We start from the raw sequence: 26,576 nt of genomic DNA on the forward strand, positions 1-26,576 counted from the left end.
CCTAATCTGGGCTCCATTTTGTTTGCCTTTAACATGCCTATCTCCCTTAGTCCTACGTTTTCCCTTGCATTTCCCCCAGCATTCCTGCTGTCTCCATCCCAACTTCACAGGCCCTGCTCATACATGACCTCTCCTTTGCCCATGGCTTAACTTTGACTTGGAGTAGGAGCACTAAAAGTGGCACGGAGAACTTAGCTAAAGCAGCACTGACTTTGTCAATTGGGATCAGACCTGGGGCTAGCTGGGCTACTTCCAGAAAACCCCCAGATGCCTCTTGGGGGTAAGCATTATCACCCATGATTTACAATGAGAAAATAGAGGCTCGAATAAGCGTAGGGGCAGGCAGGCATGATGGCTCATGCCTGTAATCCCAGCACTTTGGGAGGCCAAGGCAGGTGGATCACCTGAGGTCAGGAGTTCGAGACCAGACTGGCCCACATAGTGAAACCCCGTCTCTACTAAAAATACAAAAATTAGCCAGGCATGGTGGCAGGTGCCTGTAATCCTTGCTACTCAGGAGGCTGAGGCAGGAAAATCTCTTGAACTCGGGAGGCAGAGGTTGCAGTGAGCCAAAATCGCACCACTGCACTCCAGCCTGGGCGACAGAGCGAGACTGCATCTCAAAAAAAAAAAAAAAAAAAAGAACCATAGGGGCTTGCCCAAGGCAAGTTCCATCCTTGTGTGAGTTCCACTACAGCATGGTAATTCAACCCAAATATTGGAGCTGCCATTTGTATCACTTCTTTAACCACCCCCCACCCCCACCCGCTCCATCTCATATTAACCATATAGCATTGGGATTTGGAGCAAATCTTCTCACCTTAACAATATAGCATTGGGATTTGATTTGCTTGGTTCATTAGGAGTTACCCTAAGAACTCTGGAAGGATGCCCCAAGGCTGATAGCATCTTCTGCCATTTTCTAATCAGAGTGCTATGGTCCGAATGTGTCCCCCAAAATTCATATGTTAAGATATAATCAGTAATGTGTTAGTATTACGAGGTAGGGCTTTTGGGAGGTGATTAAGTATGAGGGCTCCACCCTTATGAATGGAATTAGCGCCCTTTTAAAAGAGGCCTGAGGGAGTTTGCCCTGCCGCCATGTGAGGATGCACCCTGAAGACGCTATCTAGGAAGCAGACAAACCCCTCACCAGATGCCAAAGCTGCTGGCACCGTGATCTTAGACTTCCAAGCCACCAGAACTATAAGCAATAAATTTCTGTTGTTTATAATTTACCCAGTCTATGGTATTTTTGCTACAGCAGCCCAAATGAACTAAGATATAGAGCTTATTGCTTTTCTTCTTGTTTCCTTTTGGATACGAGTACACTCATCATGGGGGATGGTTTAATAAATTGACAACAATCCATTTAAAATGAACAATTTATTTATTGCTTAAAGAACATATACTATAAAACACTAATAATACACCTAGAAAAAAACCCAAACAAGATTGTTCAAGAAGTCTTCATAGGCATTATGGCATCTTGTTCTTCCTAACCTTAACTGATGGGGGTTAGGAGGAGAAGGCTCAGAATAAGGATAACAGTTCATAATTTCTTCATCTCTGCTCTAACTGTTCCCTTCGTTGGTGAATAACAACCAGCTCCATCCTAAAAACAACAGAACATAAGCAGCAGCAAGAAATCATCCTTGAGCAGGAATGCAGCCCTGTTACCTGAACAGAGACAGAACACAATCTAGTATTAACTGCTGCAAGGTAGGCACTTAAACTCACTATGGCAGGTCCTAGTGCTTAGTAGAAATGACCTCGTTTTTTCCCCTATGTTTTAGGAAATACTAAAAACCAAAAGAAAAGCTAAAACATATGCAAACCAAACAGCTGTATGTCCTCTAGGCTAGACTGCCTTTGGAAGCATGGCTGAATCATCTGCTGGTACCATAGCACAGAAGCAATATAATCAATTCTTGTTTGGTGTGGTGGTGCACAACTATAGTCCCAGCTACTCAGGAGGCTGAGGCGGGAGGATCCCTTAAGCCCAGGAGTCTGAATTCAGCCTGGGCAACATAACAAGACCCCATTTCTAAATTAATAATAATAATTCCCAAATTGACAAAGAGAAAGTCTCATGGTCAAGTGGGGTCTCTAAGTCTACTAAATTTTTATACTGGCCTTTTCTACATGACTACAAACTTTGAGCATATTATAAGTAGCAAAGAAGGTACAGATAAATATAACTGATTCAACATAAGGCAACTGAAGGGACAAAAACATGCACAGTTTCATCCAGTCTGCAGTCTGGATGGTGAATCCAAGGTTTGTGGGCCAGGCCAATGGCTCTCCTCACTTCTTCAGAAAATGCTGCAATTGTTTCTGTAGGGAAATGAGCTGTAGGGAGAGGTAGAAAGACATGAAAAATTCATTCGAAATTTGAAGTGCCATTACTTGATCTAGAATTTACTTAAATGAACCAAAAAGAACTATTGTTATTTGGCATTTATAAGGTTATCTTAGTCTTGCAATGTTCCAGAGAATACTGGCCACAGTCAAGAATGCATGCATACTGCTGTGGCCATGATGATGTCCTTTATTATGCCCAATTTATGAAGGGAAGCTTTGTATTAGTCAGTTTTCACGCTGCTGATAAAGATATACCTGAGTTTGGGAAGAAAAAGAGGTTTAATGGACTTACAGTTCCACATGGCTGGAGGCCTCACAATCATGGTGGAAGGCAAGGAGGAGCAAGTCATATCTTACATGGATGGCAGCAGGCAAAGAGAGGAGAGCTTATGCAGGGAAACTCCCCTTTTTAAAACCATCAGATCTCGTGAGACTTATTCACTATCATGAGAACAACATGGGAAAGACCTGCCCCCATGATTCAATTACCTCCCACCAGGTACCTCCCACAACACATGGGAATTAAAGATGAGATTTGGGTGGGGACACAGACAAACCATATCAAGTTTTAAAATTGAATAGGCTTTAAAAAAAACAATATGTTTGCTGTTAAGAATTTGTGCTTCTGTGAATATACAGAGGTCACAGCTCACTGTAGGGGCAAAGGAGATGGGATCTCTGTAGCCATATTCTAAGAGTCAGATGATAAAACAATTGGGACACTCTCTTGTCCCAATGAACACAATGGGTCTTAGACTGAGTCTTACCAGCTGCTTCTTACCACATTAGGAGATACTTAGAAACTGAGTCAGAGTCCTGACCAATCAGGAGCCTGATGATGTTCTACTTATGCTTTCTAAGTTAGAAGCCCTGAACATTTTGTGGTATAGGATTTAATTTTTTTAACTTGAAATGGTAAAGTGACCAATAACATTTAGAGATGTATGCAATCTTTACAACAAAGGTTGTTTTTGAATATTATTCATTTCAGGACACTCCATAACAGAATGAATTTTTAGTCTGTGAAATGAAAGGAACATTATAAAACAATCCTATGCTGCACATCACCTACCAAACCACAATAATTGCTATCCGCAGAAACTTAGAGGCTCCTTTCACTCGGTTGCTGAGTGACCCCTGATTGACCATGATTACAACCACTGACTGATCCAGTTCTTTCTCCTTTGCAGGCTCTTTCTCTTCCCACCACCCCCTAAAGATAGGTTTTTCCTTAGGTTCAGACTTCTTGCTGAACAATCAACCAGGCTAACTCAACTAGCCCCACAGCTTCAATGATCATTTCTGTGTATGGGCCTCTCTCCAATTTCCCATTTTCAAAAGCACTTCTCCACATACCCCTCCAAATCCACTTTTTGTTATCCTATTTTCAGTTAATGGCACATCATTTCCCAGTTGCCCAGGCTTTGGACTCATCTTTGTTCCCCTTTTTGCCCTGTAAATCCAATCAATTGTTAAGCTCTGTTTGCTTCTACCACTTGCACCTTTGAAGCTCCAGGCTGTCCCCACTCCAATTTCTCCTATATACTTCCGGCAGAAAAATCTTCCTGAGTTACTCCCCAGGTAAAAAAGCTTTGAAGGCTCATTATGACCTACACTGAAAATCTAAACTGTTCACCCTGGCATCACCAACTCTGAGCCAGTGTGCATGCTGCTTTCTCATGGAATGCACTCCTTTCCCTTATCTCCTTATTAAAACCCTACCTATATTTTAAGGCCCCAGTCAAACACCATCTTCTCCATGAAGTCTTCCTTAATATCCATGGACAATCTGTCATTCCTTTAAGTCCCTACCCCTCTTGCCAATTTCTCCCCAAATGAAGACAGAGACTACATCATAAGCATATCATAGCTCCCTGCAGAGCCCAGCTTAAAGTAGACACCTACTAAATCTAATTTGGATAAATGAACTAACATAAGGGAGTCTGAGTAAATAAAGTTTACAGCTACATGTCTATGCTGCTCCTCAATACTAAATATATTCATGTGTTACTTAACAATGGGGATATGTTCTAAGAAATGCATCCTTAGGCAATTTTGGCATGATATGAACATGATAGAGCATACTTACACCAACCTAGATAGTATAGCTTACTACACACCTAGGCTACACAGTATAGTCTATCGTTCCTAGGTTACAAACCTGTACAGCGTATTACTGTACTGAATACTGTATGCAATTGTAGCACAATGTTAAGTATTTGTGTATCTAAACATAGAAAAGGTAAACTAAAAATACAATATAAAAAATTAAAAATGGTACACTTGTATAGGGCACTTACTATGAATGGAGCTTACAGGACTAGAAGTTGCTCTGGGTGAGTCAGTGAGTGAGTGGTGAGTGAATGTAAAGGCCTAGGACATTACTGTGCACTACTGAAGACTATATAAACACTATACACGGGTTGGGAGAGGGGGGAGGGACAGCATTAGGAGATATACCTAATGCTAAATGACGAGTTAATGGGTGCACGAAATCAACATGGCACATGGATACATATGTAACAAACCTGCACACTGTGCACATGTACCCTAAAACCTAAAGTATAATAAAAAAAACAAAAAAAACCTATACACTTAGGCTATACTAAAATAATTTAAAAATTAAGTAATTGTGCTGCTCTGTTATGATGGCTACAATGCCACCAGGTGACAGGAATTTCTTAGCTCCATTATAATCTTATGGAACTACCATCATATATGCAGTCTGTCATTGGCCAAAATGTTGTTATGCAGCATACAACTGTACTTACACTGATGAAAACAAAGATGTTTGGTGGGTACTAAAACAATCCTGGCATTAACTGTTCATCTGATTGTTTTAAAGCAGTACTAAGCAGGTAAGTGATTTGCTGAGAGGAAGGGATTATATAGAACATAAAAATTCCGCTGGCCTTGTGGGGATGGGGGTGGGGAGTAGTGCCTGTACTTTAAGAGCACCATGCTAAGCCCATCCTCATAATACCAACTCCAGTCTCTTTAAAATTGTAACCCTCAACAGTATAAGGTTAGAGTCAGCACACATTTTGTATACAGCTACTTGACCCTCATTTAGCCTATATTGCCTTCTCTCTTTGCCTTGTACACTTTCTTGTGGCTTTGAAAAAATACAGTTGTCGTTCAAGTTAGAAATCTGGCATACATCCTTAATGATTCCTTCTCCTTCAACACCCAGTAATTGACCCAACTCCTATCAATTCTACCTTTAAAGTATATTCTCTAATATATCAATATTCATTGCAGCATTATTCATAATAGCCAAAAGTGAAAGCAACCCAAATGTCCATCAGCAGATGAATGAATAAACAAAATGTGGTATATTGATCCAATGGAGTATTAGTCAGTCTTAAATGGAAAAAAGTACTGATACATGCCATAACATGGATGAACCCTGAAAATATGCTAAATGAGAGAAGCCCAACTCAAAACACCATGTATTATATGATTTCACTTGTATGAAATAACTAGAATAGGCAGTAGATTAGTAGAAATGAGATGAGTGGTTGCCTAGTGCTGGGCAGGGGAGAGGTTCTGGAGAAATGGGGAGTGACTACTAATGGATATAGGGTTTCTTTTTGGAGTGGTGAAACTATTCTAAAATTGACTGCAGTGATGGTTGTACAACTCTGAATATGCTAAAAGCCACTGAATTATATAGTTTAAATGGGTGACTTGTGGGGGGCGAGGAGGACGGGGTTTGAGGCAGTCTCACTCTGTCACCCAGGCTGGAGTGCAGTGGTGGGATCTCTGCTCACTGCAACCTCTGCCTCTCAGGCTCAAGCAATCCTCCCACCTCAGCCTCCCGAGTAGCTGGGACTACAGGCACACACCACCATGCCTGGCTAATTTTTGGAGAGACGGGGTTTCACCATGTTGCCCCGGCTGGTCTCGAACTCCTGGGCTGAAGCCATCTGCCCACTTTGGCCTCCCAAAGCGCTAGGATTACAGGCATGCACCACTGCACCCTGCCTAAATGGGTGAATTGTATGGTTTATGAATTACATCTCAAACAGTTATAAAAACATTTTTATTGCAGTTTAAAAATCTATATTCTTTCAATCTCCATTGCTACTACCTTAGTCCAAGTTACCATCCTCTGTTATTAGAGTACCACAAAGCCTCCCAAGCAGCCTCTTTGCTTCTACTCACCTTCTTCCAACCCATTCTCCAGATAATAATGAGAGTAATCTTTTAAAAGTTTAAATTAGGCTGGATGTGGTGGCTCACGCCTGTAATCCCAGCACTTTGGGAGGCTGAGGCAGGTGGATCACGAGGTCAGGAGATCGAGACCATCCTGGCTAACATGGTGAAACCCCGTCTGTACTAAAAATACAAAAAATTAGCCAGGCATGGTGGCACGTGCCTGTAGTCCCAGTTACTTGGGAGGCTGAGGCAGGAGAATCGCTTGAACCTGAGAGGCGGATGTTGCAGTGAGCCTAGATTGTGCCACTGCACTCCAGCCTGGGCGACAGAGCAAGACTCCGTTTAAAAAAAAAGAGTTTAAATTAGATGTGATTTTCCTATCTAAAATTCTTCAAGGGCTTCCCATTACACTTAAGGCCAAACCCATCCTCTTTATCATGGCCTTCAAGGAACCATACACTATGGTCTCTGCCTACTTCTCCAACCTTATCTTAAGCCATTCTCTTCCTGGCTTTAAATACTCCAAAGGTCCTCAAAGAGGCCAAGTTCTTTCTGAGCATGAGACCTTGCATACGCTCCACCTAAGAGGCTCTTCATTCCACTCTTCGCCTGGACTTAATCTTTCTGGTCTCAGCTTCAATAGCACCTCCTAGGAGAGGTCTATCATGATCCCCCAATTAATTCAAGACTCTCTTTATTCTAATAGCACCACTGACTTTTTTCCTTCATAGCACTTCTTCACAATTTGTACCTTTATATTTGTATAATTTGTTTATTGTCAATCTCCCCTGCTAGACAGCTCCATGAGGACAAGTACAGCAGGTCCTTGAATAACATCGTTTTGTTCAGTGTCGTTTTGTTACCGTAAGTCCTCACTTAATGTCATCAATAGGTTCTTAGAAACTGCAACTTTAAGCAAAATGACATGCAAAAGGTCTCCAAATAACATCGTTAGTTCAATGTCATTTCATTATAATGTTTTTTTGGTTTTTTTTGTTTTTTTTTTTTTGAGACAGGGTCTCACTTTGTTGCCCAAGCTGGAGTGCAGGGGCGTGATCATGGCTCACTGCAGCCTCAACCTCCTGGGCAATCCTCCCACCTTAGCGTCCCGAGTAGCTGAGACTACAGGCTTATGCCACCACAACCGGCTAATTTTTTGTACAGTCAGCGTTTCACCATGTTGCTCAGATTGGTCTCAAACTCCTGAGCTCAAGCAATCCGCTTGCCTCGGCCTCCCAAAATGCTGGGGTTACAGGCATGAGCCACCACGCCTGGCCTCGTTATAATGTTGATGAGAAAAATAAAATCGCTTCCCTGTACACATTAGGTGAATTGGTTTGTCTGAATTGTCCCAGTCTGAGTGAGTGTGGGTGTGGGTGTGGGTGTGGGTGTGAGTGTGGGTGTGAGTATGCCCTGCAATGGGGTGCCATCCTATCCAAGGCTGGTTCCCACCTTGCGCCCTGAGCTGCTGGGATAGGCTCTGGCCATCTGAGACCCTGAACTGGAATCACTGGGTACATAATTGTCTTACTTGTTTTTATTAGTCTTTCTCAAATGTATGTATAGCTCACATTTATTTCAATGTTTAATATTAGAAGAGTTTTGGTTTTTATTTAGAAGTTTGGTGATGTTTTTGTGACCAGAAATATGCTATAGGAACTTAATTCTTCTTTATCTCAATTAGCCTATAGTAAAATTGGTTTCATTATATATACATCATTTTGCTTAAAGTTACAGTTTCCAAGAACCTATCAACGACACTGAGGATTTACTGTATTGCATTTGTCTTATTCAACACCGTACATCCAGTACTTTTCACTTCATAGGCATTCAATACCTGTTGAATGAGTGAATTTTCACAAAGACCTTGTTCCACCCTGCTACCTTCATTTAGAAGATTTGGCTACCACTATTCCTATGAGAGGAACAGCCAGCAATGATATTGGAAGTGAGGTGGGGGATTCTCTGTATCAAATGTCTTCTGGTTAACTTGAAAACATACTTCTTACCTTCTCTTTTTTTTGTTTTTCCTGTAACTCAAGCTGCTTCAGCACAGAGCGAAAATGATTCTGAAAAATAAATTGTATAAATGATGAACACTGAGTCTCAAAGGAAAAAAAAACCAAGGGGGGCAAGGAGTTTGGCAAATAATTGTTTTTGTTTTTGAGGCGGAATCTTCCTCTGTCACCCAGGCTGGAGTGCAGTGGTGCAATCTTGCCTCATGCAACCTCTGCCTCCCAGGCTCAAGTGATTCTCATGTCTCAGCCTCCTGGGTAGCTGGGATTACAGAAGCATGCCACCATGCCTGGCTAATTTTTGTATTTTTAGTAGAGATGAGGTTTCATCTCTACTAAAAGATCCCTTACTCACGAATCATTTACTGTGATCCCTGGCAAGTTACTTAACCTCTTTGAGTTTCCATTCTTTATCTATAAAATGGGAGTGGTGACAGTATTTATGTTTCAAGGATGTGAGGATAAAATGTGATAATATGTGTACACAATTCTTAGCCCTTTATGTGCCTTTTACATAGCAAATGCTCAATATTGGCAATTTTTATCTCAAATCACCTAGTCACTTCCCCAAAATGCTTATATTAGATGATCAAAATTACTCAGGTAAAAGAAAACAGGGTTATCTTTTATTAGGAGTTTCTAAAAGCCTGTTTAGGTTCATGAATGAACAAGAACCCTGCATAGAGATGACATAAGTGGAAACACAAAGGCAAGATACTGAAAGTAAGATATCAGGATTTCTTTATGCCAGCCAAGAATTTACCTTGAGTGTCAGGTTTTCCACTTTCATGATGAGATCCTTCTGTCTTTGTGCTTTATTCTGAATCTCATGGAGCTTTTTCTCCTTTTTCTCAATGTGCTTCTGAATTTCCATGACTAACAGAGAAACATAGAACTTTATATATTAAATATAGCCTAAATGAATGGACCAAGATCCAAATCAAATAAAAATCCACTACCCATCGAAGCGATAACTTCTTGAGCTTAGCTTTGAGTCTAATGTATGCTCAGAGTCAACTGTTAGCACTGCCACCCACCCTGGTCCCATCCCTTTGTTTTTTCTCTGACTTACCTATTGAACTGGTACCTTCATTTGCCCTATCCTGGCCAGATTCAATAAACTTGGCCTGCAGCTGCCTTTCCAGACACTCTTCAGAAAAATCTTCCTCCTCCTCTTCATCTTCATCTTCATCCTCATCCTCATCCTCATCCTCATCTTCATCCTCATCCTCATCTTCATCCTCATCCTCATCATCATCATTGTTACTTCTAGAATCACTGAACATCTCCCGAAGCATATCATATTCTACTAGTTTTAAGCAAGAAGAAGGTGAACTATCTAAAACTCTGCAAATGACTCATACTCCAGATACAATGATACTCCTTACTTTCACATTCCCCAGGAAACCAGTGAATTTTATAAATCATTTTTTCATGCAGGAAGATTATTCCCTTTATAAAACAAGGACAGCAAATGCAAAACACCATAACATTCATTTATGTAGTGAATGATCAAGACATTTAGAGACTCTAAGGGTCATAGGAAGTTAAAATACCAGGGGTGGATGGGAGATTAGAACACTAATCTAAAACCCCTAAACTGCCAAGAGACCAATAAGAGGGAAAAAGGGCTGGGTGTTGTGGCTCACGCCTATAATCCCAGCACTTTGGGAGGCCAACGCGGGCAGAACACTAGAAGCCAGGAGTTGGAGACCAGCCTGGCCAACATGGCAAAACCCCATCTCTACTTAAAAAAAAATAAAAGAAAAAAAGAAAAATTAGCTGGGTGTGGTGGTACATGCCTGTAATCCCAGCTACTTGGGAGGCTGAGGCACAAGAATTACTTGAACCTAGGAGGCTGAGGCACAAGAATTACTTGAACCTGGGAGGCAGAGGTTGCAGTGAGCCGAGATCGCACCACTACACTCCAGCCTGGGTGACAGAGCAAGACTCTGTCTCAAAAAAAAAAAAAAAAAAAAAAAAAAAAAAAAAGAAGGCCGGGCACAGTGGCTCATGCCTGTAATTCCAGCACTTTGGGAGGCGGAGGCAGGCAGATCACTTGAGGTCTGGAATTCAAGACCAGCCTGGCCAACATGGTGAAACCCTCACGCTACTAAAAATACAAAAATTAGCTGGGCATGGTGGTGAACACGTGTAATCTCAGCTACTCGGGAGGCCGAGGCAGGAGAATCACTTGAACTCAGGAGGCAAAGGTTGTAGTGAGCCGAGATTGCGCCACCGCACTCCAGCCTGGGTGACAGAGCAAGACTCCGTCTCAAAAAAAAAAAAAAAAAAAAAAAAAAAAGAGGGAAGGACGAAACCATCCTTTTTTTCTGTTTTTTTTTTTTTTTTTTTTTTTTGGATTGGCCTATGAATTTATGGAAAATGATCTGATACCCAGTCAATACCTGCCCTATCTGAAACTCCTGCTTTGCTTTTACTAAAGTACCTGATGAGGTATGACCCTGCTTATGGCTGCTCATTCCCGAGGATATCACAAATCCTGGGATGGAGCCTTGACTTTCTATTTCCTTGGTTCCATCTTCAGCAATGACTTCCCAACCTGAAAGGAGTGTACAGTCAAGGAAAACACAGAAGGAAACAAACAGGCACAGCTGAAAGGGAAGGGGCTCTTTGGCTAACAGTGCTATTTAATTTAGTCCAACTTTAGGCCATTTGTATCGGAATTCCTAGTTTGGAGAAGTGCCTTATATTGAATTACACAATAAATAATTTTCTATTACATGAATTTACTGTTCCTAGCTAGAACATTTCAAAAAATCTTAAGTTCTACACATCAAGACTGGCACACAAACACCAGAGGTGAGGCTTCGTCAGTATGTACAAATGGGGCAGAACAGACTATGCAGAAAATATTTGTATAAAGGATACGGGTACTTATGGCTTCAGCATCTGAACGCAGCAGTCTCTTTACTTCATTTTCCACATCTGCAGATTCAGTGTACTGAAGCAAAGTTGGGGATTAGAGGGGGATACCAATACTGTCATTTAACACCCTCTGTTTTGCAGGAGTGCCCTCCTACGTACCAATGAATTCAAATGGCAGGCCTCTTTAAATTCTGATCCAACCAAATTTCTACTTTAAGTAGTGCTACTTATGAAGGAATCTTTAGCCAGGGTCTAGAATTTTGTACAGTAAACTTATTTTTTCCTAATTAAACAAATTACTTGAGACATTTAATCTTTTCAATCTGCAGCTCTATGGTAAAGACCTCTCTCAGAGGTGCAACCCTTAGGTCTCAGTTATAAATTATTTGTCCTGATTTATATTGGCAAAGAACTATAATTCCTTATTAGTTATTTGGAAATAATTTGGTTTAAAGATCCAAATTCCCAGATTTCACTTCCCCACATCTTTATTATTAGAGACGCTCCTACAAAAACTGGATCTTAGCTGCATGTTCTCCCTTGAATCCAGTTTTACGTAATTATCTCCACAGCAACCAATTTGTCGTGCCACAAATAGAAATTAGGATTTTGATGGGGAATAAGCAATTGCAAACAACTGCTGTTAAAAGTGAACTCTGGCTCCCAAGGAATGGCTTTTGAAATAAATATCAGAATAAAAAGAGCAGATTAGAATACACGGGGTCACTGGCCAAATTGTATCTTTTCCTCTAGCAGTTATCAAACATCAAACAATGAATTCATTTTTCAGTGAATCAAACCCAGTGTATGTGTTTAGGATGAGGGTTAGAGGTGAGAAGGAAGGCCCAAAAGTAGCTTCTGTGGTTTATTTGATTCCTTTGAAACTAACGAGCTATTAAATAAAACACATTAAGGGTAAAAATGAAGTTATGATTGCTCTACCTCGGTAAAGCTGCTTTTTTCCATTTCTTTGACATCAGGGACCTATGAAATAAAACACAATAAACAAGTTATATTATGATACCTATATTTCAGTAAAGCTTAAAGAGCTCTACAACTATTCTTAACTTAGTTTTACATTTAGTAGGCACTCAATAAATGTTGATTTACAGAGTATAAAAGCCAAGGCAACTGTGTTCATGGATTGGAAGACTCAACATAGTAAAAATGTCAATTCTCCCCAAATTGATCTATAAGTTTAATGTAATTCCTGCCAAAATTCTAGCAAGGTTTTCTGTAGCTATAGACAAGCTTATTCTAAAATTTATATTAAAAGATATAGGCTTTTGGCCAGGCGTGGTGGCTCATGCCTGTAATCTCAGCACTTTGGGAGGCCAAGGCGGGTGGATCACCTGAGGTCAGGAGTTCGAGACCAGCCTGGCCAACATGGTGAAACCCGTCTCTACTAAAAATACAAAAATTAGCCGGGCATGGTGGCCCATGCCTGTAATCCTGGCTACTTGGGAGGCTGAGGCACGAGAGTCGCTTGAACCCGGGAGGCGGGGGCTGCAGTGAGCAGAGATCGTGCCATTGCACTCCAGCCTGGGCAACAGAGCGAGACTCCATCTCAAAAAATAAATAAATAAATAAATAAATAAATAAATAAATAAATAAATAAAGATATGGACTCTAGAATGGCTAAACAATATTGACAAAGAAAAGTAAAGTCAGAGCAATCAGCCTTCTAATTTCAGGACCAATTATATAGCGACACTGTGATATTGGCAGAGGGATTGACAGATGGATCAGTGGAAGAGAATGGAGAACCTAGAAACAGACCCATAAAACCAAGCCCAACTGATATTTGGCAAAGGTGCAAAAGCAATACAACAGAGGAAGGACAGCCTTTTCAACAGATAGTGCTAGAGCAATTAGACATCCTTTGGCAAGAAAAGCAAAAAAAAAAAAAAAAAAAAAAAAAACCTTGAACTAAACCTCATAGCTTTTACAAAAATTAAGTCGAAAATGGGCATCAGGCTTAAAAAGATGTTAAAAGAAAAAGCAGGAGAAAATCTTCAGGATCTGGGCTAGGCAAAGAGTTCTTAGATTTACTAGATTTACTATAAAAAGCAAGATCGTTTTCAAAAAAATCAATATATTGTACTTCATCAAAACTAAAAACTTTAGCTCTCTGAAAGACCCTACGAAGAGGATGGAAAGACAAGCTACAGACTGGGAGAATATATTTGCAAACTACATATCTGATAAAACACTAGTAGTATTTAGAATATAAAAAGAACTCTCAAAATTCAATAATAAAAAATCAATTTAGAAAATAGGCAAAAGGCATGAGCAGACATTTCACTGAAGTGGAATAGATGGCACATGGGATGTTCAACCCCATTAGCCATCAGGGAAATGTAAATTAATACTACAATGAGATCACTACACACCTATGAGAATGGGTAAAATGAAAAATAGTGACAACACCTAATGCTGGTGAGGAGGTGGAGAAACTGGATCATTCATACATTATTGGCAGGAATATAAAATGGTACAGTCACTCTGGAAAACAGGTCATTTCTTATAAAACTAAACATGCGACTACCATATGACCCAGCAATTATACTCCTGGACATTTATGCCAAAGAAATGAATACTTATATTCACACAAAAACCTGTTCACAGCTTTATTTATAATAGTCAAAACCTGTGAACAACCCAGATGTCCTTCAAAGGGAGAACAGTTATGTAATGTGGTACTTTCATACCATGGAATACTACTCAGCAATAAAAAATAAACTATTGATGCTACAAAAACTTACATGGATCTTAAGTGAATTATGCTGAATGAAAAAATAAGCTAGTCTCTGATGTTACATACTATATAATTCCATTAATATTAAATTTTTGAAATGACAAAATTACAGAGATAGAGATCAGATTAGTGATTACCAAGTGTCAGAGACTCGGGTGTGAGGTAGAAGGGAAGTGGGCATGGTTATATAAAAGCAAAATGAGGGATCCTTGTGGTGATGAAACTGTTTTGTATTTTGACTGTGTAGGCAGATATATGAACTTACACATGGGATAAAACTGCATAGAACTAAACACATGCACAAAAATACACGAGTACAAGTAAAACTGGAGAAATTGGAATAAGATTGCAGAATTCTAATCATGTCAATTACCTGTTTGTGATATTGTACTATAGTTTTGCAAAATGGGGAAAATGGCAAAAGGGTACACGATATCTCTCTTTTATTTCTTACAACTGTATATGAATTTACAATTATTTCAAAATAACATGTTTAATTTTAAACAAAAGAAGCCAAGCCACAATACTCCTGTAGTTTGCCCAAGATTCTACAAGCCTGAAATAACATTAGGAATATAACCACAATTCCCAATTTTCAGGTTCTGGATGGGTTCACTTTAAAACTAGATCTTGCAATAGAAAACTGAAAGCATTAACAGAAGTTTCAAATGTATGATTCTTCCAGACCCCAAATGATTAGCCTATAACCTCAAGGATCAGGTCTTTTTATTCACTGCTATATTCTCAACTGCTAGCATACAGTGCTTGGCATTTAGTTCACATTCAATAAATGTTTATTGAACATATAAATGAATTAACAACTTAACTCCCAACTGACTTTTTCTCTTTCCTTCTGGCCCATGAGCCTCTTCTAATCGGCCCGGCAGACACACAAATACCATGTAACTAACCTTTTTTTGTGTTTTCCGGAACCTTTTCTTTCTGACATTCTTAAGTGGTGGAGTAACTAAAATAAATACAACACAGTGAAACGTTATATGACTGATGGTAGTCACATAGCTGAATTTGATAAAGACAAAGACCATGCTATAAACCAAAGGCTCATGACATGCTTCCTTTTTTTTTTTTTTTTTTTTTTTTTGAGATCGAGTCTCACTCTGTTGCCCAGGCTGGAGTGCAGTGGTGCGATCTCAGCTCACTGCAACCACCTCCTCCTAGGTTCAAGTGATTCTCCTGCCTCAGCCTCCCGAGTAGCTGGGATTACAGGTGCCCACCACCACACCCAGCTAATTTTTGTATTTTTAGTAGAGACAGAGTTTCACCATGTTGGCCAAGCTGGTCCCGAACTCCTGACCTCAGGTGATCCACCCGCCTCAGCCTCCCAAAGTGCTAGGATTACAAGCGTGAGCCACCACCCCCAGCTGACATGACTCCTCTTAAGTGTGTCTGAGAACCTAATGAACCAAACACCTAAGTATGGTAAGAGGTCCCTGTTTCATAAGGAATTAGGATTCAGCAAATAAATTTTAGTCAGCAGGAATGAGCAAGGGGCTGGTGACTTACTGCCATGCTTCCAGACATATTTTTTCTCTCTCCCCCTTTCTTTTTTCCTGACTATATTAGGATCAGTAGAGGCAGCTGGTTCTTCTGGAGAAGGGTGGCTATCACCATCAGCAGTGCACACAAGCATCTACATTTAACAAAGACAAAGAAGTTGACTATGGCCACAAATTTTGGGTTAGCAATCATAATCATTCTTACCACTAGAAATGCACAGAAGAGACTGATACTTGCCATTTCCAGAAAACCAAGTATTTTGTAATGTACATTTATATTCTCTCATTTTTGCAGTCTCTCTCTCTCCCTCTCCTCCCCTCCACCAGCCACCAGCAGCACTACATATGAACTCTGAAGGTGTTTTTTTTTTTTTTTTTTTCCACGAGAGTGTTTACCACTACAGAGGGAATATATTGGAAACAGATCTTGGAACTTAGCTTAGGCTTTTCGTTTTGTTTCGTTTTTAGACAAAGTCTTGCTCTGTCATACAGGCTGGAGTGCAGTGCTATGTGATCATGGCTCACTGCAGCCTTGACCTCCTGGGCTCAAGTGATCCTCCCACCTCAATCTCTAGAATAGCTGGGACTACAGGTGTGTGCCACCACACCTGGCTAATCTTGTTTTTGTAGAGATGAGGTCTCACTATGTTGCCCAGGTTGGTCTCAAACTCCTGGGCTCAGGTGATCCTCCCGCCTCAGCCTCCCAAAGTGTAGGGATTATAGGCGTGAGCCATTGTGCCTGGCCTATCTCAGCATTTTCATTTAGAGAGGAAATAAGAAATCAACAGCAGAGATGATGAATAAGAGCCAATTTAAACCTCCAGAGTTAACAACATACTGTTTTAATACAAAGTTCAGAAGATCCCAGCGGCTCATATGTTTCAATTAATGAAAAGTCACTATAAGTGGCAAATGGGACTCTCTATAGGCTATTTGGTTAAAATAAAATACTGAAAGCTAAGGATCAAACACCAAACCAGAGCATGACATTTCATTCCTGTGCAATCGATCTGGAAATGAGAAATGCCAAGCAGCCATTCACCAAGTGGAAAGGAGTACTGAAAGAAAGAAAAATAGGAAGAGAAAAGAATTCCTTGAAGGATGTGAGGCTAGTAAAGAAAACTAGTCCATACCTGAGAAATGTCTGCTGTTTTATAAAAGGTATTTTTATCAAGCGTTCTCAGGCCTTCAATAACACAAGGCAAGTCAACCAGCTCAGCAGCTAGTGGGACATCATCTACTTCAACAACTCCATGGCGCCTATCAGCTGAAGAGAAGTAAAGATTAAAGTTGATATCTTCCCAGTGAACTCTTAAAACTTCCTAAGGTTTGAATAATGAAGACTTATGTGGGACAGATTAGTCTTTCCAAGAAACCTACTATCTCTCATAATGCTAGAATTGTGTACACAATTAATAGCTTCCTAAAGAAAAAAAAGGAAAGTATATGGAGCTCTTTTTTCCTAGTTTACATCACTTGTGCAAAAGTAGCTAAGTTTCTTGTTAATGGATGTGAACTAAATATGGGTGAGGCAATAAGTGTTTCATTCTCATCCTGAAAAGCAAATTCCATTCATTAAAACCAATTCCTTTTTTTTTTTTTTTTTAGACGCATTCAATAGTGTCATTGTACATGTGTGTTTTCAAAGGGCTGGGTGAGGGAAGGATTGACTGACCCTAGAATGGTGCTAATAAATCTCAAGTTAAATCTCTAATTAGCTTCATAAAGATAAAATTCTATACAACAGCCATATACTAAACTCTGAATATTGCTGCTCAGATGTCCCAAACATGAATGTCTTTTGACACAAGAGGATTCAGGTATAATCTTCTAGTATTATGTGAAAAAAGAAAGATACAAAACAATGTTTATCATTTTGTGTGAATTAACTCTAAAAATACAGAGAGAGATTGTTTCAATTCTAGTATTGTGCATAAAAGTTTTGTCAATAAGGAAGTAACAAGAGACAGTTAATATCAGTTATCTGTGGTATTGAGGTTGGGGCACCATAAGGAAGAAGAGTTTTATTTCTCCTTTTGAACTTTTCTTTTTCATTTGATTTTTTTTTTCTTTGAGAAGGAGTCTCACTCTGTCACCCAGGCTGGAGTGCAGTGGCACCATGTCTGCTCACTGCAACCTCCGCCCCCTGGGTTCAAGCAATTCTCGTGCCTCAGCCTCCCAAATAGCTGGGATTACAGGTGTGCACCACCACGCCCAGCTAATTTTTGCATTTGTAGTAGAGACGGGGTTTCACCATGTTGGCCAGGCTGGTCTGGAACTCCTGACCCCAAGTGATCCGCCCGCCTCAGCCTCCCAAAGCACTGGGATTACAGGCATGAGCCACCACACCCGGCCTGTTTTATTTGAATTTTCTAACTATGAACTTATATTATCTTTTTAAAAAAATGTCAGTAAGTGTTAACTAACTGGTGAGATTATGAGCCCCTTTTTGTTTTCTCCTTATATACTTCTCTGTATTAAAAAAAAACTAGCAAAATTTATTTATCTAGTTTTGGTTGTGTGCTTTTTAGGCAGATAAGCTTGTGTGGAAACATTTATTTATTTATTTACTTATTTATTTATTTACTTATTATTACTTATTTATTTACTCTTGGTGCAAACGGCCTCTAGATTCATCCATGGTGTCCCAAATGACAGAATTTTGTTCTTTTTAAAAGGCTGAGTAGTATGGCATTGTGTATACGTATCACATTTACACTTAGGTTGATTCTATATCTTGGCTATTGTGAATAATGCTACAATGAATATGGGAGTGCAGAGAGATATGCCTTCAACATGTTGATATCAATTCCTTCTGTGAATATATTCACAGAAGTGGGGTTGCTGGATCACATGGTTGTTCTATTTTTAGTTTTCTAAGGAACCTCCATACCATTTTAAAAAAATAATGGCTGTAGGCCGGGCACGGTGGCTCACGCCTGTAATCCCAGCACTTTGGGAGGCTGAGATGGGTGGATCACTCGAGGTCAGGAGTTCAAGACCAGCCTGGTCAACATGGTGAAACCCCGTCTCTACCAAAAATACAAAAAAATTAGCCAGGTGTGGTGGCGCATGCCTGTAGTCCCAGCTACTCGGAAGGCTGAGGCAGGAGAATTGCTTGAACCCAGGAGGCGGAGGTTGCAGTGAGCCAAGATCGCGCCACTGCACTCCAGCCTGGGTGACACAACAAGACTCCATCTCAAAAAAAAATTTAAAAAAAAAGGCTGTATTAATTTACATTCCCACCAATAGGGTACAAAGGTTCCCTTTTCTCCTCATCCTCATTAACAGTTGTTATTGTTCTTTTTTTTAATAAAAGCCATCCTAACAGGTATGAGGTGATATCTCGCTGTTGTTTTAATTTGCATTCCCCTAATGATTAGTGATGCTGAGCATTTTTTCATGAACCTTTTGGCTACTTGTATGTCTTCTTTTGAGAAGTATCTGTTCAGATCCTTTGCCCATTTTAAAATCAGGTTATTTGTTTTCTTGCTATTGAGTTGTTTGAGTTCCTTATATATTTGGATATTAACCCCTTTCTTGGATGTACGATTTGCAAATATAACAAATATTATTTAAAAGAAAGAAATATATGCCACTGGCCAGGCGCGGTGGCTCACACCTGTAATCCCAGCATTTTAGGAGGCCAAGGCAGGCGGATCACGAGGTCAGGAGTTTGAGACCAGCCTGACCAACATGGTGAAACCACGTCTCTACTAAAAATACAAAAATTAGCTGGGCATGGTGGCATGTGCCTGTAATCCCAGCTACTCAGGAGGCTGAGGCAGAAGAGTCACTTGAACCCGGGAGGTGGAGTTTGCAGTGAGCCAAGATCGCGCCACTGCACTCCAGCCTGGGCGACAGAGCGAGACTCTGTCTCAAAAAAAAAAAAAAAAAAAAAAAAAAAGAAAAGGAAGAAATATATGTCACCTTTATAAACAAAGAATGGCATATCCATTTGTCATTCCTTTGGATGTTCAGAAATCATAAAGTTTATATATGGGAGACTACCAGCAGTATAAAAACCCCACAGTTGACCCCCAAGTTTCCTTAAACACACTATGATAATCACTCAACTCGAGGTGCAATATTCCTACTTCCTTTCCTCTTAAAAGAAGAGGACTTAAGCCTCTCTAAAGCATGAGTCCATCAAGTCAGAGACCATATTCTATCATTTTTCACATCCTTAATACCAAGTATAGTGTCTGGCACATAGTAATCCCTTAATAAATTATTGTTCAATGTATAGTGAATGGATATTAACTACTTACGCAATAAGTTAATTTTTAGTTTATCCTTCATCTTGACACTTTGAGAACGTGCTAGGTTCCTGACAGTACAAGCGTGTTCCTAAAGAGGAGGTAAATTGAAAAATCAGAAGAACTAAACATCTACTTGGCAGCTAACAGAATAGATATATCAAAGAAAGCCCTCCCTTAAATAAAACTTTACACCTCCTAAATGTTACTAACAAGACCATGTACCATGAGATACTGTGCACTGTATAAGTCAAGTTAGGATGAAGCTGACTCTAAACTCATAATTGTCTCTTAGTAGCTACAGTTAATGCTTTCTCCTAGCTCTACAATCCTGCCTCTCACTGCTACCCTTCTGTTGTAGTTGCTAAAGAAAGGCTTACCTAGTTGCAGTTTGCTTGGTATATTAAGTAACCCTAATTAGGGAAATAGGTTTCTGAACCCCATCCTTAATATAGCTGCCTAGACTAAGTAATTACTTGAATACAGGTATCAGTGTGGGGGAAGAGAGCCAAATACTTGTTGATATGAGCTTTAAAAGTCTTGCATGGTGGTGAATAATGCTGGCCCTTCTCACTGCCCCTTTTGAGGTGACAGAAAGGATTTCAGAGGAGTCTTATCTTGGCTGTCCAGGGAACAGGCTGTTAGTATTGGTGGTAAGTGAATGGGTCCATCATTGTCACAGCTGTTTTGCCAGGAAATCAACCTGCATGATAGGTGGTATGTACAGGAGGAAAAAATGCTGCCAAAAAAGTACACGCTATGATAGGACTGCTTAACAGGACATGATTCCTGGGAAACAAATGTTCTGAGTTTTTATAGCCTACCTGAAATAGAAATGTTACAGAATCCAAGTAGAACTATACTTATAATTAAACTATAATTATGAAGATATTTATTCTGAGATACAAGTTCTTACCAAAGGCAGACGCAATATAAACTGGTTCTCAACTTCATCAGGAACTTCATCCTGGCTTTTACTCATGTCTTGATTTTGAGTTCATGAAAGCAAAAAGAAAACCAACAGTCACTAAAAACTCCTCTTGCTCCCTCTCCTGACCACTTCTGGTAGTACTGGCTAAATTATACAAGATCTTGCCCATAATCCTCACTAGAATGATGTGTGTACAGTTAGACAATACCTTATTTGACATAACTTAATTATTTCTAGACGTTACCTTAGCTCCTCTCCAATATGTGTAGATTTTCCAAAGTCAATCCAAATTACATGATGTAATTTGATGAACAAATGAAATAAGAGCTGTTATGAAACATGATTTCGTCTTCTTAATCATATTCTTAGACTCTCAGGTAAAAGACTACAATTCAACAACACGTTGGTGGCTACCTAAGCAAACTATATAACCTCTGCAGGGAAGAATGCAAACCAAAAGCTGAAATTCACCTAGAAACCACTTGCAGAAATGTTCTGTGATGATTTAAAGTAAACAAGGGCTTGATTTTCAATATTTCACCTACATCAATGGATTAGTAGAAATTAAGCAGTCCATGGGAGACCAGGCAGTTTTTTATGACTTTAGAGCCAGCAACAACAGCTTTGAGCTACCCTGGGGAAAAGTTAAGAGTCCTTTTTTTTTTTTTTTTTTTTTTTTTTTTCAAGACAGAGTCTCGCTCTGTCGCCCAGGCTGGAGTGCAGTGGTGCGATCTCGGCTCACTGCAACCTCTGCCTCTCGGGTTCAAGCCATTCTCCTGCCTCAGTCTCCCAAGTAGTTGGGACTACAGGCATGCACCACCACACCTGGCTAATTTTTGTATTTTTTAGTAGAGACAGGATTTCACCATGTTGTCTAGGCTGGTCTTAAGCTCCTGACCCCAAGTGATCCACCCACCTCAGCCTCCCAAAGTGCTGGGATTACAGGCCTGAGCCACCGTGCCCGGCATGGAGTCCAGTTCTTTTTTTTTTTTTTTTTTTTTTTTTTGAGACGGAGTCTCTTTTTTTTTTTCTTTTTGAGATGGAGATTTTATGGAGAACACAAAATCTGATTTGATTTATTCACTACTATCCTTTCATTCATTACTACCCTTTAGTGTGTGCATTGTGTATGTCCAGTACTACACTGAGTGCATTAGGTTAATCATTTCATGTAATCCTCACAATCACCACTTACTTCGAATGCCCCCAAAAGCTATTTAAAAGAACTCCTAAGATGGATCTTTTTATTTAAAAAAAATATATATATATATACCTTTGGTGAAGTGAACACTTTCTTCCAAGTTAATCTTTTTTTGACAAATTATAATCATATATAATTATGGGGTACACAATGATGTTATGATATAGTGTGAAATGACTGAATCAATCTAATGAGCATATCCATCACCTTAAATACTTATCAGTTATTCCCCCTAACTGCTACTTTCATTTTTTTTAATTTTAAAAGCTAAATTTGGCAGTGGGAGATTGTATACCAACTTTAGTGGCAATAATGTTAATAAGTTCTGACAATATCCCACTACTATCGGACCAGCCTAACTGAAATTTTCTATTCTTTGATCAACATCTCCTCAATGCCCGTCCCCCTACTCCAGCCTATAATAACCAACACTACTCTCTGCTTCTAATGAGTTCAATTATTTTAGATTCCATATACAAGTGAGAATATGTGATTTCTGTCTTTTTGTGCCTGGCTTATTTCACTTAATATAATATCCTCCAGATTCATCCATGTTGTTGCAAATGACAGAATTTCCTTCTTTTTAAAGGCTGAATAGTATTCAGTTGGGTACACATACCACATATTTATCCACTCACTTGTTGGATACCTAGATTGATTTCATAACTTAGCTATTGTAATGCTGCAATGAACATGTGTGTGCAGATATCTCTTTGACACACTGATCTCAAGTTTTTAGGATATACATCCAGATGTGGGATTGCTGGATCCCGTTTTTATTTTATTATTTTTTATTTTTTTCATTATTTGTTTTTCAATTTTATGTTCTTCCAATGAACCAAGACTTTATTTCTAATCTTATTTTCCATGTATTTGGGATGTATTTGTAGAGCCCTGCATTTTGGGTATTAGGGCCCACACTTTTTTTTGTTTGTTTGTTTTTGAGACAGTTTCGCTCTTGTTGCCCAGGCTGGAGTGCAATGGCGCGATCTCAGCTCACTGCAACCTCCGCTGCCCTGGTTCAAGCGGTTCTCCTACCTCAGCCTCCCGAGTAGCTGGCATTATAGGCACCCGCCACCACGCCCAGCTAATTTTTTTTTTTTTTTGTATATTTAGTAAAGACGAGGTTTCACCGTGTTGGCCAGGCTGGTCTCGAGCTCCTGACCTAAGGTGATCCACCCGCCTCGGCCTCCCAAAGTGTTGGGATTACGGGCATGAGCCACTGTGCCCAGCCAGGCCCACACTTCTGAGGAAGATTTTTCTCAAAGGTGGAAAGACGGCTCGGCGCTGTGGCTCACACCTGTAATCTCAGCACTTTGGGAGGCTGAGGCAGGTGGATCACCTGAGGTCAGGAGTTCCAGACCAGCCTGGCCAACATGGTGAAACCCCATCTCTACTAAAGATACAAAAATTAGCCGGGCGTAGTGGTGGGTGCCTGTAATCCCAGCTACTTGGGAGGCTGAGGCAGGAGAATTGCTTGAACCCAGGAGAAGGAGGCTGCAATGAGCCGAGATGGCGCCACTGCACTCCAGCTTGGGTGACAGAGTGAGACTCCTTCTCAAAAACAAAACAAAACAAAACAAAACAAAAAAAGTCAGCAGTAGAAAAGCAGACACCTAGGATGGGAGAGGGAAAGATGCATTATTTGTGATTGTAATTTCTTCTCTTCTTGTTTCATACAGATATGTATATATATATATATATATATGCATATATAAATACAAAAGAGAAATGTAAATGCAAGAAGAGAGTTGATCAAAATAAATAAAAAATCTGGGGGCTGAGCACATTCCCTAACAGAACATAGTAACAATTAAGGCTGGGAGCAGGAACAGATTATTTGAAGAACTAGCTGCTAAGCAAGATTTTATCAGATCAGTAGTAACTTTTAGATTTCTCAGCAGAACTAAAACTAGGGCATTTTGTTCATTTCCAAGCCTTTTTGGTAATTCCTCTTTTATGGAAGAAAGAATGTAAGAACTGAAACTATTTCAATGTAGTTGTTTGATAAACAGACCTAATAAAAAGTCCAGTGGGAGAGAAGTTAGACAATCCGGGTTGAACTTGGTTTTAATTACTTTTAAAATTTCTTATTTGCATTTACCTAAAAAACTAGTTGTACGGTATTCACTTTAATAAAAAGCATTCACTTTTTTCCAGCAAGCACTCTTTGATACCTGATTAAATTAACAGGACCCCTTACCACCATTCAACTCTAGTTCCATCTCGCTTTAGCAGAATTACAATTGGAATTATAATTGGCTGGAGGGCGCCTGGCAGCATGCTGCAGGCCATGCAAGTCAGTACACCCCTAAATGGGTGTTTTTTCAAGTTCGCAGTCGCCGGCTGCAGTTTAAGAGACTGACCTCCATCCCTATCCCCGGGGCACTAAGCTTTCAAAGGGAAAGTTTAACCCCTAGGCTTTGATCCACTTTCCCTTTAAAACTTCTCGCGAGGCCCAACAGGTCGCAACGGGTCCCAGCCTTCGCGCCTCGCTTTGCAGGCGGGCTGGGGAGGGCTGCGGGGTGCACCGCGGCGGGGTGCACACCGGCTGGGCGCTGACCCGGTCCCGGACGCCCGGTCGGCCGCCCGACTCACCCCCTCCTCCGGGAACTGGCGCCGACACCGAAAAGGCTGGGACCTATGCCTCTGGTCTGTGGGTTCCGGACGAACCGCGCGTGGGCTCCCGCGCGGAACGTAGAGGCGAACGCTGGGCTGCCGGCGCCTGGACAGTAAGAGCGGCGCGCGCCGGCCCCTCCCCGCCTCGCCACGCCTCCGCGGCCGCGCTGCCCAGCCGACTGGAGCACGACGACCTCGAGGCAGTGGCCGGCTCACCGCGTGCTGGGCTCGAAGGCTCGAAAGGCGCGGAGCGCGGAGGGGAGGGCCGAGGGGGACGCGACCGCTCAGGGACCTCGCGAAGCAAGACGGAGGCTTCAAAACAAGTTACCTTGGCCGGGCGCGGTGGCTCACGACTGTAATCCCAGTACTTTGGGAGGCCAAGGCGGGCAGATCTCAAGGTCAAGAGATCGAGACCATCCTGGCCAACATGATGAAACCCCCGTCTCTACTAAAAATACAAAAATTAGCTGGGCGTGGTTGCCCGCGCCTGTAGTCCCAGCTACTCGGTAGGCTGAGGCAGGAGAATCGCTTGAGCCCGGGAGGTGGAGGTTGCAGTGAGCGGAGATTGCGCCACTGCACTCCAGTCTGGCGACAGAGTGAGACTCTGTCCGAAAAAAAAAAATTACCTTTACACAGGGCAACCTTCAGGGCTCCAGAAGATTTTTACCAGGGGACAGTGATACTCCTAAGAGGCGAGTTGGACCAGACGCGGAGGCTTACGCCTGTAATCCCAGCACTTTGGGAGGCCGAGACGGGTGGATCACCTGAGGTCAGGAGTTCAAGATCAGCCTGGCCAACATGTTGAAACCCCATCTCTATTAAAAAAAAAAAAAAAAAAAAAAAATAATTAGCCGGGCATGATGGCGGACGCCTGTAATCTCAGCTACTCCGGCAGCTGAGGCAGGAGAATCGCTTGAACCCGGGAGGCAGAGGTTGTAGTGAGCTGAGATCACGCCACTGCACTCCAGCCTGGGCAACAAGAGCGAAACTCCGTCAAAAAGAAAAAAAAAAAAAAAAAGCGAGTTGTTCGCTTTTGGTTGCTCCTCGACTCCATTAGGTCGGACGGTTTGTCCCTAGGCACGGTGACCTCGCCTGGTGACAAATACGCCACCGTGCAAACCCACTGAACAACTAGAATCTGTGCCCAAAGCCCTCTCTCTACACGATCAGTTGCTCCCCTCTCCTCAACAGGGTCAACATTTTACATCCTCTGGAGAGGGGCACAAGTTACGTCGCCCATTGCTCCTCAAGGGGGCCGCAATTCAAACATATTTTGAATCGAACTAAAAGTTTGTTTCTCCGAAAGAAGGTCCTCAGCTGGGGGAACAAGCTTAAAAAGCCACCTACCTTTCCCTTCCTGGAAGTTTTCTGGGGCCTGGGCAGCAGCCTGGGCGTTGCTGTCCGCCTCCGTTTGAGCGTCCTGGTCGGCAGGAATCTGGGTGCCTTGGTCGCCAGCAATGTCGGCGCTGCTTTCATAGGTGGTTTCAGACCCACGGTCGACAGGAATTTGGGGCTCTTGTTGGCTAGTTACTTCCGATGTTGAAACTGTTGGTGTTGAATCATTTTCTGAAGAAATGGGGAGCCGTCCCTGGGGGCACTCCATGGCCCACCTCGTTGGGGTTGTAAAATGGCTTCCTCTGTAGTCATGTGACCCGGATGGAGGGTTCCAGAACCTTCGTAAATGTAAAAGATTTCTTTACGTCTTTAAGACGTAATACTATTAACGACATTGCTGGTGCCTGTTCAAGATTGTAGCAGCCAAGTCTCCACTGCCTAATACTCACCCAAACTTAATCGTAGGGAATAAATATTTTTGGAAGACTATTCTACAATCATTTTCTTTTGGGACATGATTTTTTTTC

At 41.1% G+C, this 26,576-nt stretch overlaps 1 protein-coding gene across 2 annotated transcripts; it reads right to left on the bottom strand.

Annotated features, from left to right (window-relative positions):
* Positions 1-1,367: 1,367 nt before the first annotated feature.
* Positions 1,368-26,349, bottom strand: TAF7L (TATA-box binding protein associated factor 7 like). Of its 2 annotated transcripts, none has more exons than XM_030806882.1 (13): positions 26,062-26,349; positions 20,880-20,947; positions 19,976-20,054; positions 16,838-16,971; positions 15,712-15,838; positions 15,099-15,154; positions 12,372-12,413; positions 11,433-11,505; positions 10,990-11,103; positions 9,613-9,846; positions 9,304-9,416; positions 8,535-8,594; positions 1,368-2,352 (listed from the first exon to the last, which is right to left on the bottom strand). In XM_030806882.1, exons 1-13 carry the CDS (start codon positions 26,315-26,317, stop codon positions 2,308-2,310), a joined length of 1,401 nt encoding a protein of 466 aa, XP_030662742.1. In that variant the 5' UTR covers positions 26,318-26,349; the 3' UTR covers positions 1,368-2,307. The 2 variants fall into 2 exon arrangements, with proteins under 2 accessions (XP_030662742.1, XP_030662743.1); XM_030806883.1 differs by lacking the exon at positions 26,062-26,349 and adding an exon at positions 24,694-24,806 and having other exon boundaries at positions 1,372-2,352.
* Between the last annotated feature and the right edge of the window lie 227 nt (positions 26,350-26,576).

Source organism: Nomascus leucogenys, chromosome X (assembly GCF_006542625.1).
Source record: "Nomascus leucogenys isolate Asia chromosome X, Asia_NLE_v1, whole genome shotgun sequence".
Lineage (NCBI taxonomy): Eukaryota > Metazoa > Chordata > Mammalia > Primates > Hylobatidae > Nomascus > Nomascus leucogenys.

Coding starts and splice junctions, on each gene's coding strand:
- TAF7L (XM_030806882.1), bottom strand. CDS start 26,317: ATGGAGTGCCCCCAGGGACGGCTCCCCATTTCTTCAGAAAATGATTCA. Junction 20,948..26,061: donor AAACTTCCAGGAAGGGAAAG/GTAGGTGGCTTT, acceptor CTCAAAATCAAG/ACATGAGTAAAAGCCAGGAT. Junction 9,417..9,612: donor TGAAGGTACCAGTTCAATAG/GTAAGTCAGAGA, acceptor TTTCTCTGTTAG/TCATGGAAATTCAGAAGCAC.